Here is a 15,323-nt window from a genome sequence, read left to right on the forward strand (position 1 = left end):
CATGTCTCTGCTGCGTGCAACAAGCTTAATTGGTGAATTGTGTTTCGGAGACCAACTGCCATCTCAGCCCTGCCAACTTTACTCTCAGTGGCTCTTCTTGCACTCGTCCCTTTGACTAGCACGGCTCAGCTATGCTCTAAATGTGAAGACAGGAGCCAGATGAAAAGCAGCCCTTTATTAAGCAGGCCCTGCTCTCTGAAAGGCGGGGATATGCTCAATGCACAGACTCCCCTGCCTTCCGCCAGGGACTGCCTGGGTAGCTGATGGGCTCAGAAAGGTGCAGCCACCTGAGGGCCTCTTGGCGTGGCGTCTTGATTGCCCAACTCCAGAACCGCTCTTAAACCTCTGGGCAAAGCTGCTGTCTCTCGCATGATTCTTCGTACGGCTCTTTGGCTCTCCTGAAGTTGAGCTTGTGAAATTCTCTCTTAATTTCTAGAAAGGTTTTGTTCTTTGTCTCAGGAATAATACAGAAAATGAAAGTGGCCACTGCGCTGCATTCTAGCAAAAACACAATGAAGCAGTACTGCTTTAGTCCTTTCTGGAAAAAGCAAAAAATGAAACGTGAATGACCGCAAAAAGCTGCAATGACTCTGTTTTACCCATATACCTCTGGGCAAGTTGGACAAGTGTTAACTGTAGTCTTTGGCTACAGCCAACCAAGCCTCCTGTCCTGGTCCAAGCTGTACAGGGGCATCCCAGTGGGGTGGGGTGGGGTGGGGGGAGTGTCACTGAAGACATAAGGCAGCATGCACTCCCATTCCTAGACTTAGCAGTAGTAGTTCACAAATTAACATGCTTGTCAAACTTCTATACTGAAATTAAGAACGGCTTCTAACATTGTTAGAGCAGAAGGGAGGCTGGTAAACACTTGGCTCTCCCAAAACAAAACTTTCTGGTCAAAGAGATGCCCACAGATGGCACAATTTCCACCAAAGCCTTTTTCAGGAGGCCTCCTGTCAGCTGCCACCTTGTTACGCTTGCTTGTGCTTTGCTGCTATACAGTGAGAGACTGCCATGAACTCTGGGGAGGGGGAATGCTTGGGGAAACGGGAGTTAAGTAGTGTGTCTTCTTAAGACAGTTTCCAGGTTACCCAGCTGGAAGGAGGGCCACATACCAAACTACGTAAACTACACTTGGACTTAGGAAAACATGTTGCCTGAACCGCATTGGTTGCCCTGGGGTAGGCAATGAGAGACAGTTATAGGAGGGACAAGTAGAACTTGGGGATTTTGTCACAAAATTTTCAGCTCTGGCTTTACACTTGATCTCTTATGACCTATATCTTTCCCAACAAGTGGAGCCAAGGATCGTTTCTATTTAGAGGTTTAAGTTGTGCAGGTCCAATGCCTCACTTGAAAGAGATGAGGGCTGAAGCAGATCCTTTTTCCCAAGTGTCAAGCTACAATTCACTTCATGCCTGACTTTGCAAAGTGAACGATCATAGGCTGAATAATATTTAAACTTAGACCATCTCTTGATGATCAAAAATCTAAAATAATCTCCACAAAGTGTAGAATCGTGGAGCAGGAAGTGACCTTGGAGGTCTTCTAGCCTAACCCTCTGCCCAAGACAGGGGTCCTTCTACCAACGGGCTATTGTGTCACATTCTTCCTTTTGCCCCCTGGAGTCCTTTCCTTTGAAGGTGTGCAGAGGGAGTGTTTTGATCAGGGCAACTCCTCACCCCTGGGAAGCTTCAGCTGGGGATGAAATCAATCGCAAGTGATCAAAATAGCCCAAAGCACAAGGCTGGAAGCAGGGTCCCATGAAACAACCAACTTACCACAACAAAGGGGAAGAGCATGCCAACAGTGAAGAAGCTCAGCCAGCTCACTGATCCTGCAATGGTGTAAGCGCCAGGGCGGGAGGACTGCACGAACAATTCGGTCGTCAAAATGTTTGTCACGCCACCTGAAGGAAGGGGCCCTTGTTAACGCAGAAGGAGTGGACAAGGCAAATTATGCAAGAAGCACATTGCAGAGGACGCAGGCCAGTTCAACCTTCTGACAGATGTGGTGGAACATAAAGCAGAAATAGCAAACAGATTCTGAGTTTGTCTTTTGGGGGAAGTTGACTTCAAGTCCATGCAGAATGATGCCGATAGATGGAAGAAGCTCTTTTTTACTCCAGAGCAGAGCAAAGAACTTTAGTAGCTGCCATCTTGGGCTCCTTGTCAGAAAGCACATTTTGAATGGAGGTGTCTGAAGACACCTTGTGTAAATCCATCTGGCTAGCAAACGCCTTGGGAGGTCATTCCCCACCCACCTCTGAACTCCTTAGGCAAGCATGCAAAGCAAATTTTTATTACAGTCATAGACTAGCATAGATGGATGCATGCAGTACCTCCAGTCTTGGTGATTCTAAAACTACATAAGACAGATGTGTTATCCAGGCTGAAAAAACACCAAGCACTCCCCCCCCCCCATCCCCTTCCAAACATGTCTTCCTTAAGGTAGGTCACCTCAGCCTGTACAGTCCACTGCCAGGCCCTGCAGGCTGGCATGCGTGAATTTCACTGCAATCATAAAAGAAGGATACCTGGTCCAAGGCCAAAGCTCAAGATGAAGGCAAATACACAAGCCATGCTCAGGTATGGTGCCCATACATGCACCTGAGGAGAAAGCATAAGATGGTAGGTTACACATTTCCTTTCCCAAGTCTATGGATGGTGTTACTAGGGCTGTGCTATGCAGGTAGTAGGTAATGCTCAGCATTTACAGCCGCTGCGGCAAAAAGTCCTGCGTGCAGGTGCAATGAGCAATGGGCAAGTGCACCCTCTTAGCTGGAAATGAGGTTTCCCAATTACCTGGAAGTTCAGGGAGATGGTCAGGATGAAGCACCAAAGCATCATAAGGCAGTAGCCTCCCAGGATCAAAGCTCTCCTCCCCAAGGATTCAACTAGCAAGCCCTGCAGCAGGAGAAGAGTAAAGCCACTTGCTCGCTCAGGGAGAAAAGAACCTCTTTGTGGTCACACAGAAAGCCTGAATTCTACTACTTACACAGGTGAGGGCAGTGAGGCATTCACATATCCCTGTACCTAAAGTTACGTAGGGAATCTTCTCAGGGGGAATCCCTGTTTCTGCAAAGACGTAATTGGCATAAAAGTAAATCTGAGAGAAAGTAGGAAAAAAAACTCAATGAGGAAGGGAAGACGCTGCAAGAGGATACCCATTTTGCTTGCCAACAACTGTGAGGACACGAAACAGCTTTGGATTGCAGCTCGCAAAAAAAACCACGTTGTGACTAACCTGCATGGCCTCAGCTCTGCCTCTGAATCTTGCTGCCAGTGCTCAGGAAGAGACCCAGCCCCCACACCTGCTACAGGCCCTCAGTTATCTTGGCCAGAGGCACTTGGAGGGCTGCAGCTGCAAGGAAGAGCCGAGCACCCAACTGGGGCGTGGGCAATTCCCATCCTGCTCTTGGTTCCAAGCTGTCAGGGAATCTGCCTGCAGCAGTTGGTGGGTGGAGGCTCCTGCCAAGGGGTGTCTTGGCACTCACTGCGTTGATCCCACTGAGCTGCTGGCCCATGGTCAGACAGATGACTGCAATCAGCTGCCAGCGGATGCTACGGTCAGCAAAGAGCTCCCAGGGCTTCTTCGCCTTCTCTCCTCCGAGGGCAAAGTTCTCTCTCTGGATGTCCTCTAACTCCTTCTGGTAGTGCAGAGGGCCATGGAAGCGCTTCAGTGCTGGGAGGAAAGTGGGGTTCAGCCTCCGGGGGGGGGGTTCAGGCCCACCTGAGACCATTAGGCAAGTCCAGCAGGAGGCGAAGTGACTGGACCACGTCTGACCGGGTTCACCCTTAGTGGCTGCCACTCTCCTTTCCTGGCTGTGGCTCTACTGAGGGGGATGTGGATGGATTTGCCCAGAGCTCTCCCACCCCTAGTTTGTTCTGCAGACAAGGGCAAGATTTGAGAGCATTTCTTTCTGGCTAAAACCCCAGTGGGCAGAAGGAGCTGCTGGCCTGAAAGGATATGCCCAGTTCCTCCTGGGAGGTTCATGAAGCATGGCTGCCAAAGAGCTGCCACAGCCCACTCTACCTTTGACGCATTGGCCCTCGTCCCCTCGGTCCAGTAATGTGAAACGGGGACTCTCTGGAAACCAGGGAAGGCTCAGGAGTTGGATCATGGCAGGCAGGCAACAGCTGGAGAGCAGGAAGGGCCAGCATTCCTCTCCCCCCAGCAGCTCCCTGTGGGAAGCAGCACAAAGGCAGCTCTTCAGGCCCTTAGGCAGTCAGCTGTCCCCTCCACTGGGGCCCCAGTGACCCAGACTTCGATACTCACCTTAGACCCATCACTTGCCCGGTCAAAATACCTCCTGTCAGGAAGATGGAACTGCCCATTGCCACGGCCCCTCGGAGGTGTCTGGGGGCAGCTTCACCTATATAGAGAGGCTGCACACAGAGTCCAATGCCTGAAAACAGAAGAGGGTCTCGGGAGCAGGTTTTCTCCCATACCTTCCTGAAAAGACCTGAAGGAAAGCAGCGCTGTCCTCCATGAACTGCACACCTGGTCCAGGTCGGTCTCTCGCAGGAAGCACCTCCTTCATTAACCGTGGATGGGTCTTGGTTGCAGTTTTCCAGAGACAAAATCCAATGCTTTACCTGTATTCATTCCAATCAGAAATCTCCCAACAATCAGCAACTCAAAGAGCCCCGTTGGGAAGCTGGCGCCCATCAAGGTAGCAGCCAAGAAGGCAAGGAGGTTATTCATCAGCAGAGCTCCTTTCCTGCCAAAGGAGAAGGGAGTCAGAAAAGCTGAGCTGCTGAAGAAGGGAACCGAGGACACCCCGGAGCAGGTCTTGGTGCAGGAGGGCTGTGAGAAGGTCGGTCGGACAGCAGGAGAAGTGGGTGGCGACTTGGGGTTTCCAAACAGGAAACATTTCCTCCCTGCAGAGGCTGGTGCATGGCTACTGTTTGCTCAGGCTCCCCTCCCCTCCAGCCACAGCATGCAAGCCATCCCTGCAGTGCCTCTTCCCTCCCGTGACAGGGCAGTTCCCAGGGACTGTCAAGTCAGGCCAGGCCTTCGCTCACTGACAAAGACAAAGGACAGACAGGACCTGTCCACTTCCTTCAACTCTTTGGAGGAGGAGGAAGAGCAAAGGAAGCACGCCTCTCGGAACCATTACGCTCACCTGCCCAGCCAACCAGCCAGGACGCTCCCAAGGTGAGCTCCAAAGAACCCGCCTAGGGAAAAAATGGAAGCAATGGTGGACCAGAGAAGAGTCAGCATGCTGGAACTCAGCTTGGTCTGGTAACGGCTCTGCCAGGTGTCATTGAGGAACTTATGGATGTGCTGAAAACCCAAAGGGAGAATAATGTGGGGGATGGTAATGGTGGTGCTGCCTACTCCCCATCGCCAGTATGGGGCAGCATTTCAGCCTCCTCAGGTAAGAGTCTTTGGCAGAGGCTGCCGGGGACACCCAACCCCTCAACCAGAAGCAGATCAGCACAACTCTCATGCCAGAGAAAGGCTAAATTAGTTGCTAGGAATCCGCCTCTTCACTTCCTTCCCCATCTTGGAGACCTAACCCTCTGACATGCCCCACATGCTGGCTGGGGAATTCTGGGAGTTGGAGTCCCCACATTCTATAATGGCCAAGGTTGAGAAACACTGGGCTAGAGATGGCTGCAAGCACACATTCAGGGAACAGTCAGCTGCCACGAAAGGATTTAGCATGCCATGCGCCCGGTGGGTAGAGAATGGCCACGGACTCCTCCGCCTCCTCCAGGGGTCCTGGCTGCAGAGGTCCTCTTTCGGAAGAAATTACTCCCCCCTATTCCTGCATTTTCTGGGCTTCCTAGATACGTCTCACAGAAAGAGCCCTAAGGCAGCCTCCGGATTTCAATGCTGTTCTGTGACTTATCTGTTTATTAGCCACCTATCTGAAATGATACAGGGTCTCCTGCTTGAGCAGAGAGTTGGACAAGACGACTTCCAAGGTCCTTTCCAGCTGTATTCTGATTGATCTGAACTGAATCTCAGCCTCTCAGTCTCCATCTCAGTGTGACCTTTGCGTACGCATGTGTTTAGCACATGCTATTGTTCCTCCATGGTTATTTTGGTTTTTAATTGTCTTAGGAAGCATAAAACACTGCATTAAATCAATCTTGCACAGTTTAATTAGTGAGGGAATCAGCTGAGGCAGGAAGAGTCAGCTGCCTTGGCACCAGACCCGTTTGGCTTTGTTGCCAGCACACACGGAAGAACTATCAGCCGGCTCTGATCTTTACTCCAGGGAGGCTTCTCAAACAGTGCTGGGGCTGGGGGAGTAGGTGTTACTCCAGGAAAGGATGACATCTCACGGCTTGCATTTCTCCCCCAAAATGGCTAGATGAACCAGGATGGGAGATCACAACAATGGGGGGGGGTGCAGTTGCCCCACCAGTGATGCCCACACAGTATTCTTGACAATGTGGCAGATATTTGCGCCCAGGCCTTCTGAGACAATATGTCTCAGCAACAAATGTCGCATTTTCAGCCCAGCTGGACATGGAGCCTTTTTCAAATAAATCACGGACTATTGGAAGTCTATGCTAGTTCATGCACCCTTCCACCCTGCTTCCTCTGAATCAGGAAAGTGTGAACAGAAGAATCTACAGCAGAGCAGCCACAAACAGCCCTTGGAGGTCTTACCTGAGTGGGGGCACTGATGAGAGAAACGTTGTATCCATACTGAAAGGTCCCTCCAATGCCAGCTGCACACACGGTGCCAAGGAGGGTCCAGGTTGGGAGCTACAGAAAGAGGAAGTCCCAAATGCCGTGGTCAAGAAGGGCTGGACTACCAGAAACTGGCAACCGTGAGCGCCCCATTCTGGTTCAAACAAAAGATGTTTGGGTTTGGCAGCCCATAAGATTACCAGGCCCATTGGGAGCTGGGGGGTGGGGTGGAGGCATTTAAAAAAATCTGAGCCATTGTTTTCCCCAGCCTAGGAAGACACATCATGAGAAGGAAATCACAGCCTGTGGGTGGACCATCAGTAACAGCCTCAGATCTGAGGTAGGAAGTAGAAAGCCAATAAGTAACTTTTTGATACATTATTAACTGCTAAATAACAAATAAGAGAAGTCAAAACATAACAAATAAACACAAGTGGAAGAAGATTATGCTGTTATTTCTTCTCACGCTCTTTGCGGTTGTTCTTTCCCTACTCAGCAGCAATCGTCACACTCCTTCCCATGGCAGCTCTCCTCCTGGATTAGTCTAGATTAAAAGTTGGACATCCACAACTCTCGCCTTTTCACATGCGTGGGAACCTCCTTTGGCTACTGGGAGAGTTCTTGGATGGCAGTCAGAGCAGGAGGTGGAGGCAACCTCCCTTTTACCAACCAGGTAGAATATTTTTCAAAGGATAAAAGCCCAGCTAAGAAGGTGGCAGTTAGGGCTATTCCCTCTTAGAAAATCCCAAAGCATCAGTTGCTCCCAAGAAACTAGAGGCCAGCCAGTGACGAAGGTGCTGGTCTAGAAACCGGGAGACCCATCTTATCTTAGCCATGAAAGGTGGCTGGGTGATGTTGGGATAGTCCCTCTCTCTCAGCCGCAAACCACCTCACGGGGTTGTTGTGGCGGGGAAAAGAGGAGCAAGCAATATTAGGCATGTTCACTGCCTTGAGTTACTTACAAAGTCAAAAGGCGAGGTAAAAATCAAATAAATAAAAGGACAGAGCGGGCACCTTTGACTGAATCCACCCCACCGCTCTCCAAAAAGCCCCCAGCCTCGGTTAGGTCTTGGCTGCCGGTCGCCCGAAACGCCAACGCTGCGGCCGCAGGACGGCTCCGATGCCGGAAAACGGGGCTGGAAGCTCCCGGCAACCCGCAGGCAAAGCAGAGGGAGGCTCTCCCAGCAACGGAGCTCCTCGGGCCGGTCGGAAAGCAACTAAGCCGCGCGCCGGCGCCTCACCTGGCGCCCGGGACTCCGACGGGCTCCGGCCTCGTGGACCAGCGGCTGCAGCTCCATGCTCGTCTCCGCGATTGCACGCCGCCGGCCCGGAGAGCAGCGCGCTTTATGCCGGCCCCGCCCCTGGCCCCGCCCCCTCTGCCGCCCGGCCCGCGCAGCGCCTACGATTCCCGGCAAGCCTCGCGCGCGCGTCCGTCACCTGCCGGCGTCTGCGGCGCGCCCGAGTCGCGTGCCCGAGCCCGCCCGGCGGCCTGGCGGCGGCGCCCCACGCACACCGCGAGCGGAGCGGCCGGCCCCGCCATGGCCTCCGGGCCGCTGCCCAGCGCCTTCCCGCCGCCGCCGCTGTCCCCGCGGCCCCGCGCCCGCCGCCTCGCCGCCCTGGGGCCGGCCAGGCCTCCCCTCGGCGCGCGGGCCTCGTCGGTCAGCCCGGCCGGAACCCCGCTGCGCGCCTGGAGGAAGCACCGGATGGAGGAAGAGCCGGAGGGGTGAGCGGGGCCGGGCCCGAGGCTGGCAGGCCGGCCGGGTGTCCGCTGCGGCGCCGGGTGCCAGCCTATTCGCTGTTTCCTCCCCAGGTGCCCCCCGGGCAAGAAGGCGGCGGCGGGGTGGCTGTGCTGTGCGGAGGCGACCCCCGGCCCGCCGGAAGCGCCCTGCGAGGAAATGGAACAGGTAGGGCCGGAGCAGCAGTGCGAGGCTGCCCGTCGGAGGCTGCAGGAGATCGAGGACAGGTGAGCCGCCCGCCCGCCCACCCGCCCGCCGTAGAGGCCGCCCTCCATCCGCGCCCCTCTCACAGGGCTTCCTCCTTTCCCCGCCAGGATCACCGAGGAGGAGGAGGAGGAAGAGGAGGAGGAGGAGGAGGAGGGACTTGCAGGCCGGCCCGAGGGCCACCTGCCCACCCTGGTCCTTTCCCATACGCTGCAAACAGGACTGAAACAGGACTACGAAGGAATCTTGACCAAGAAAATAATTGAGTCCATGTACGTCTAGCAGTGGCTCCAACAGGGAAGGGGGGAATTGAATCCCAGCCATCTTATCCAGCTGTCCCCTTGGGTGTGGCAGCACCCCTGCCCCAGAGGAGAGACCTGGAGCAGGTGGGGAAGGGCTGCACTTCAGATTGATTTTGACCCTGGTGCTTTCTTTCTGTCCCTCAGGAGCCGTCCATCAATGGAGCTGGTGCTTTGGAAGCCTCTCCCTGAATTCCTCCCTGAAAAAGAAGGTTTGGCGTATATTAAGAGCTACAAGCCACTGGTCACAGAAAGACGCCTTGGAAAGCTAGCAGCCCTGGAAGCTGCCTTTCCCTCACAGACAAACAAATTCCCATCAGAGTCTCAGCCAACAGAAATGCCCTTGGCCCATTTTGGGGCGGTTGGATCTGGTGGGCCTGCAGAAGAAGAGATGGAGTTGTAGAAGAAGGGAAAAGAAGCAAGCTGCTTTACCTTTACTCTCTGGGCAAGCAGAGACACTGCAGAGATTGAAAGGTGCCCTTCTATAGGAATCGGGCTTAGTTATAAATCTAGGATGTGGGGAAGGCACTTGGGGTTCCTGAAAATACGCTGGCTGGTCCTTTGTGTGCACCTTGTCATCTTTTTACACAGTGAGATGCCAAACCTTATGTCCCATCCTTTATGCTCAGTAAGCCGTAAGCCTTGTTTTCTTGGAGCACCAGTATAGAGAGTTTGGGTCTTTTTGATTAAGAAACTTGATTGCTTGTGACAACTACAACATTCATTTCTGCTGCAGCCTTTCAAAGTTGAGCCGAATAGGCAAACCGGAAGTTCCCCTGTTCTAGCTATTGGCAAGAAATGTCTATTCAGGCATGGGAATTACAGATCCTTCTTCACCAACTCCAGATTAGTTGGTGGCACTGACTTGCAGACTGTTGTATGAACAGAGCATGTGAACCGTTGATCCAGGAGTGGTTCACACTGGCAAAAGTCCTCTGTGCCCTGTGGTTCCTCTCTTGAGGATCTCACTGAGGGAAATAGATCATGGTTGTGGCAACCTAGCTGAGCACAGCTGTTGGTAGATAATGTGCCAGTTAAACATCAGACTGCCTAAGCTGTCAGATTATGCACTTTTTAGCTTCTTGTGTGTTCAAGGAGCCAATTGGCAGCTAGCGCTCTGAAATTCTTGCAGCGCCACTGTAAATGAAAATTATTGCAGGAATTTTTATGTATAGGAAAGTTTTTCTAGGAAAAGCTCAAGCTTTATACACTGCCTGTAAGAAAACTAGGAAAGGCAACTTTGGTTGATTTTTTTTCCCTGTGAAGGAAGACAGTTGAAAGTAGCTTGTGCATCTTGGGTTGTTTTCAATTTTCTGCAGATTCTTTTTTGGTCCAAAAATGTATTGGCCTCCATTACTAATAATCTTTTTAACTTGACATTGGGCAGATCTCAGCAAATCTATTCTGATGTTTACAACTCAGTTCTTTATATTGCTACTTTGTGAAGTTGCCTCTGCTTTTAAGTAACCTTTTCATTTAGCAAAAGCCTTTGTGCCTCTCTTCAGTTTGTTGAGTAGCAAGCCCAAGTCTCTCTAAAAGCTTGTAATCTAAGTTAGGGAAGGAGCCGGACAGCCCTTCTATATGCTGAGATCAGAAACCAGCACATGCTGGGTGCCAGGGAGAGCCCAGCGAGTGCCAAGCAAGCATAGGATGGGAATTGGCTTTGCCTATATCCTACAAAATCCAAGGAATCCGATTGCCTTTTTTATCAGAGCTGTTTCAGGTTAATGTTGGTTAGATTTTGCTCTGCTGTAAAAAAGGAACAAAGGATGTCTGTTCCTTCAGCTGTACATAAAGTAACATTCCCCAATTGTTGGATTGGCCTTGAAATTACCCTCTCACAGAGCAATTTAAAAAAAAACCTGCTTTTCAAATATATACAAAAATGTAATTTTTTGAGGGATAGATGGGCATCCATTTGTTGAACAAGAATTACTTAAAGATGGAAATTCTGGGAGTGTTTTTGTTGGATAGTTAATATAGAAACCAGCAACATTGCATTGTGGTCTGTCTGCCATTGGGCCAAGTCACAATTTCTATGTCAATAAAGTTTTTAAAAAAATAATTGTAAAAAGCTGTACATTGCTAAACATTTATCACTACTTTTACCTTGCTGTAATCATTTCAACTCAGCGCTTTACATAGTTGAAAGCTACTAAGATTACTTTTGAGGCTGCAAAATCCCTTTCACCTCTGCTGGATCTGTGTTGACACACTGTAAGGTGCCAGGGTTTAGCCTTCTGTATCAGGGAATGTACCAGATGTCCCATTCTTGTAAATATTCAAGGTCAATCCACAATATTGAACCATTGGTGACAGAAGTATGTTGCCCTCAGGCTCTGGCTTACTGATTTGTTAGCTCATAGCACAGCACTAGTGGAGAAAGGCTCTTTGCAATGAACTGGCATGCTAAATTACTGTCAGATAATGATGGGCAGCAAGTCCTTGGCTGTTATACATGGCAATTGAGGCAAGCTCTCGCAAACAAGTAATACTAAGATCATTACATCATTCTGCCTGCACACCATGATGAGGAAGGGGCCTTGAAAGGGGAAACTTGCCAGACGCTTTCAGAAATTCTGAGTGAATTGAGCATTTTACATAGCCTATAGCCAAGGAGTAGTTACACACAGGAAGACCTCTGTGGAAATCCCAAAATGATTTCAGCTAACTCTTCTCCACACCTATGCAGAGATAAATGCCACACAGCCCTTATGCAGGGATGACAGCTTTGCACTGTAGCCTTCTATTGCTCAGCTTGTGGAAACTTTAGCTGGGTGCTTCCTATGGTTCCCTGGTTCAAATGAGAACTTTCCTCCCGGCATCCGCAATGTTTGGTCAACCCAGGCCTGTTGCTAGCATTCCATCAGGGCAGAATTGAACCACTTCCCACCTTGTAAGGACATTCAAGTATACAATTGGACAGCAAGAATTCAGAGAGACAACCTATACATCACTCAGGAGCTAGTAGTATGAAGAAAACTTTGTATGTTGTAGCATTTTCACAGCTGTTACTTTTGTGTGACGGCTGGCCAAGGTTTTAAACCTTCCCTAAATTTTGCACACCCACCGATTTATATTGCCCCGTTTCAAGTAATAGTTTATACTCGGATGGCTAAGAATGCATGTGTATTTACCTATGACTAGTTGAACTAGTTTGCCAAATTAATATGAATGGCAGAGTTTGTGTAGAACCTTAAAGGAACCAATCCATTTCACTCTCTCTGAATCTTCTGCTGTTACCTCCCTCCCACTTTAGTACAAAGGTAGGAAAAAAATATCACTTGCTCTGCATTTTAATTACAGCAACAGTTTAAATATGCTGCAGGAAAATAACTTTCAAAAAAAGCAGTATGTGTATATTTACATAATATCTCACCCCACCGCACCGTCTTTATTTACACATTGAGGAGAAGCTACTGAGAGTGATTAGCAATTACTCCCTAAACAGGATCTCTTCTTTCTTTCCAGCAAAGCTAACTTGACTGGCAATTTCATTTCTTGGAAGGGCTATGGAACTCCTGGATGAGGCAGGTGCCAGACAGAGGCGCATACAAAACAAAGAAGCAATACTTAGGAATCTGATGGAACACTTTCAAGAAGAACATTCTTCCAAAATGATTGTCCATCTGACAGCTGTCCAGAAGCTAAGCAGGTATCACACACTGATCAGCTGAGGAAAGAGCTCCTTGGCAAAGGCCTCCTCCCAGCTGCAATCAGTGTCCACAGGAGAGGACAGGTCACTGAACGGGGAGGGTGACCCTTCGTAGCCTGAGTCACTAGCTGCATCCAGCAGCAAGAGAGGCCTCTGGTCTGAGGAGAGCAGGCGGGAGAGGCCCAGGTCAGGCAAAAGCGTATCTGCAGGCTCCTCCTTCACAGAGACGGGGGCCTGCAGGGAAGGAGAAGCCACCACTTCCTCCATGAGTGCACTGGTCTGGGTGGCCGCTTCTGATATGATCTCCAGGAAGAATGGCTTGGTATATTCATGATCAAAGCGGATCAGTTCATTAATGGTATCCAGCTTGAGTGGTGCAGGCCCCAAGGAGGGACTGGTGGAGTCTGGTAAGGGAACAGCTGCTTCTCCACACATTTCCTGCTGCAGCTTCTCCAAGGAAGTTGTTTGGGAGCTGCTGCAGTGCAGGAACATGTCTGGATCCAGACTGTCCAAAATGCCCAAGAGGAGATCAGACTGTAAGAGAAGACACACACACAATTTTGCCAGTTAGGACAGGTGATTCAGAGAACACCCCCCCCCCGATATTTGCACCTAGCTGCACATGAAACAGGAAGGCCTACTTTTACCTACCTCAGCATCTGAAGAAGCCAGGCTGTCTGTGCCCAGAGGGAGGCCACCAACTGCCCCTTCCTCCTCTTCCTCCTCCTCTCCCCCACTGTGGAGGCAGAAGACTGCTGGGCCTGTCCCTGCTGCGGAGGAACACGTAGTCTAAGTGCTGCGGACTCAGAGGACCCGGTCTCTGCCCCCCCAGGGGCGATGCTCGCTGTCTCCTCCTGCGATTCCACCTGCGGGGAAGGGGCCAGGGTGAGAATGGCCGAGGCGGGCGCCCAGGCGCCCTCCCCCCCCGCCGGCCGGCCTGCCGACCCTCACCTTCAGCGCGGGAAGTCCGAGACAGAGGCGCAGATCGTGGTTCTCGCGGGACAAGCTCTGCGCGCGCTCCCGCAACCGCCGGTTCTCGGCCAGCAGCTTCTGGTTCTGCGAGAGAGAAGCGGTAAGGGGGCGCCCGCCCGGCCACCAGTCCTCCCTTCCCTTCCCCGCCCGGGGCGCCGCCGCGCCGCCCGCCCGCCCTACCTACCTCGGCCTCCAGCTCGACGGCCTGCCGCTCCAGCTCGCCCATGCGCGCCTTCTTGCGGTCGCGCGCGCTTTGCGCCGCCACGCGGTTCTTCAGCTTCCTGGAAGGGAGACGAGAGAGGCGGTGAGGGGCGTCCGCGTCCCCGATCGCGCCGCGCAGCGCAGGGTCCCTCGGTCGCGGCCTCACCGGCGCAGGGCCTTCTCTTCCGGGCTGAGGTGCCCCAGGCGCTGCCGCTTACGGGGCGGCGGGGAAGGCGAAGGGGCCCCTGGAGCAGCCGGCGCGGCCGTCGATGCGGCCGGCAGCAGGAGGAGCCGCGGCGGCGCTGCAGGGCCCGGCAGCGGAGCCATCCCGGCGGCGGCCTCGGCCTCCTCCTCCTCCTCCACGACCGACAGGCCCCCGAAACGACCGGCTCGGACGGTGCGTGGAGCCGTCTGCGCTTGCGGTCCTCCGCGGCTTCCGCGCATATCTCACGTCGTGGCTATCCCTGATTGGCTGGCGCCAGGAGACACCCCCACGGGGGCGCTTGCCGATTGGCCTCTGGCAGGCAGGGGCGGGATGCGGTTGCGTCGGAGGCGCCTGACGCAAGCCTCTGGCTTTCGCCTAGCGCCACGCTGGCCGCCCGCAGCCGCGCAGCCGCAGAATGACGCCGGCGGAAGGGGGGGGGTCTTTGTTCGTCAGTGCGGATGAGGGTTTCCTTCCGCCCTCGGTTGCGTCGAGCTCGGATCGGGCGGGTCTCGCGGAACCGGTTCCTTGGAGGAAGCGGCGGCCTCCGTAGATCCTGATTGGGCGGGGTTCCCTGTAGTCAGCGGAGCTGCCGGGCTTAGTCCGGGGAATTCCAGTTCAATTACGCACCGGGGACGTTTCGCATCTCCGGATGTATAGCGAGAACCCCAAATTAGCCGCGTGAAGGAAAATGCAGCGCAGTGAAGAGCGCAGCTACGTGTCCCTCGCGGGCGCAGCCACTGCCCTCCCCGATCTCTGCCGCTGCCGGAGAGCGCTGTTGGACGGCTTCCGTCATAGCAGGAGGTCTGCCAGGTCGCGGCCTTGACTCAGACTGAGCCCGCAGTCCCTGCCCTGGGGAAGGCAGCAGGCACGAGTCGGGGGCGCTCGGTCAGCCCTTGCTGCGGTGGGTGGGCGCCGGCAGAAGCTTCCGACGGGCGAGCGAGAGATGCTCGGCAGGGTCCTTAGCCTTGGCGGTCGCCAGTTTCTGGCCCTCGGCCATCGGATGCCGCTTTGTCTGAAATGGGCGGCGGATCCTTGGAGAGAAGTCCCCACTTCAAAAGCAGCGATTCCTCTAAATTCTAATCCAGCGTTTTCAGACTATTTTATTGAAAACACCTATGAACTCTAGTTTGCTATACTTGATCCGCCACTTACGATGTTTCAAATAAGATTTTCAAATTTGCAAAATCTAAATGGACCGGGGAATCTTGCAGGCCCAGAGCAGAAGATACGTTGCAGCCAACGCTGGTTGCTTACAGCAGTTGAACACCACTAATCTCACTTCCTTTCGCGGGCACCGCCGCCCGGGCACTACCAGGCTTCTCTAGAAAGAGCCGTTGCTCCCTGATAGGTTATCCGCCTATCTGTCTGATATTTCCTCCACGTATTTACAGCCCGCC

General features: G+C 52.7%; 3 protein-coding genes across 6 annotated transcripts; 1 reads left to right on the plus strand and 2 right to left on the minus strand.

The window, feature by feature from the left end:
• Positions 1-160: 160 nt before the first annotated feature.
• LOC120316803 (solute carrier family 2, facilitated glucose transporter member 11-like) lies at positions 161-8,194 on the minus strand. Of its 4 annotated transcripts, none has more exons than XM_039362861.1 (12): positions 8,092-8,194; positions 6,631-6,729; positions 5,129-5,180; positions 4,599-4,723; positions 4,279-4,408; positions 4,036-4,184; positions 3,497-3,684; positions 2,998-3,108; positions 2,805-2,906; positions 2,537-2,609; positions 1,782-1,909; positions 161-538 (listed from the first exon to the last, which is right to left on the minus strand). In XM_039362861.1, exons 1-12 carry the CDS (start codon positions 8,192-8,194, stop codon positions 338-340), a joined length of 1,461 nt encoding a protein of 486 aa, XP_039218795.1. In that variant the 3' UTR covers positions 161-337. The 4 variants fall into 4 exon arrangements, with proteins under 4 accessions (XP_039218795.1, XP_039218796.1, XP_039218794.1 ...); XM_039362862.1 differs by lacking the exon at positions 8,092-8,194 and adding an exon at positions 7,896-8,007 and having other exon boundaries at positions 161-498; positions 5,129-5,289; XM_039362860.1 differs by lacking the exon at positions 8,092-8,194 and adding an exon at positions 7,896-8,007 and having other exon boundaries at positions 5,129-5,289.
• Positions 8,151-10,958, plus strand: CCDC117 (coiled-coil domain containing 117). The gene is made up of 4 exons (XM_039362865.1): positions 8,151-8,377; positions 8,465-8,617; positions 8,705-8,866; positions 9,041-10,958. Exons 1-4 carry the CDS (start codon positions 8,193-8,195, stop codon positions 9,294-9,296), a joined length of 756 nt encoding a protein of 251 aa, XP_039218799.1. The 5' UTR covers positions 8,151-8,192; the 3' UTR covers positions 9,297-10,958.
• Positions 10,959-12,173: 1,215 nt separating this feature from the next.
• XBP1 (X-box binding protein 1) lies at positions 12,174-14,319 on the minus strand. Its single transcript, XM_039362872.1, is given in 6 exon segments — positions 12,174-13,082; positions 13,200-13,307; positions 13,310-13,414; positions 13,500-13,604; positions 13,705-13,801; positions 13,888-14,319. Coding segments are annotated over 6 exon segments (1,224 nt in total). The 5' UTR covers positions 14,166-14,319; the 3' UTR covers positions 12,174-12,551.
• Positions 14,320-15,323: the final 1,004 nt, after the last annotated feature.

This window comes from Crotalus tigris, unplaced genomic scaffold (genome assembly GCF_016545835.1).
Source record: "Crotalus tigris isolate CLP2741 ecotype Arizona unplaced genomic scaffold, ASM1654583v1 scf7180000019478.12717781048:2074007, whole genome shotgun sequence".
Taxonomy (NCBI): domain Eukaryota; kingdom Metazoa; phylum Chordata; class Lepidosauria; order Squamata; family Viperidae; genus Crotalus; species Crotalus tigris.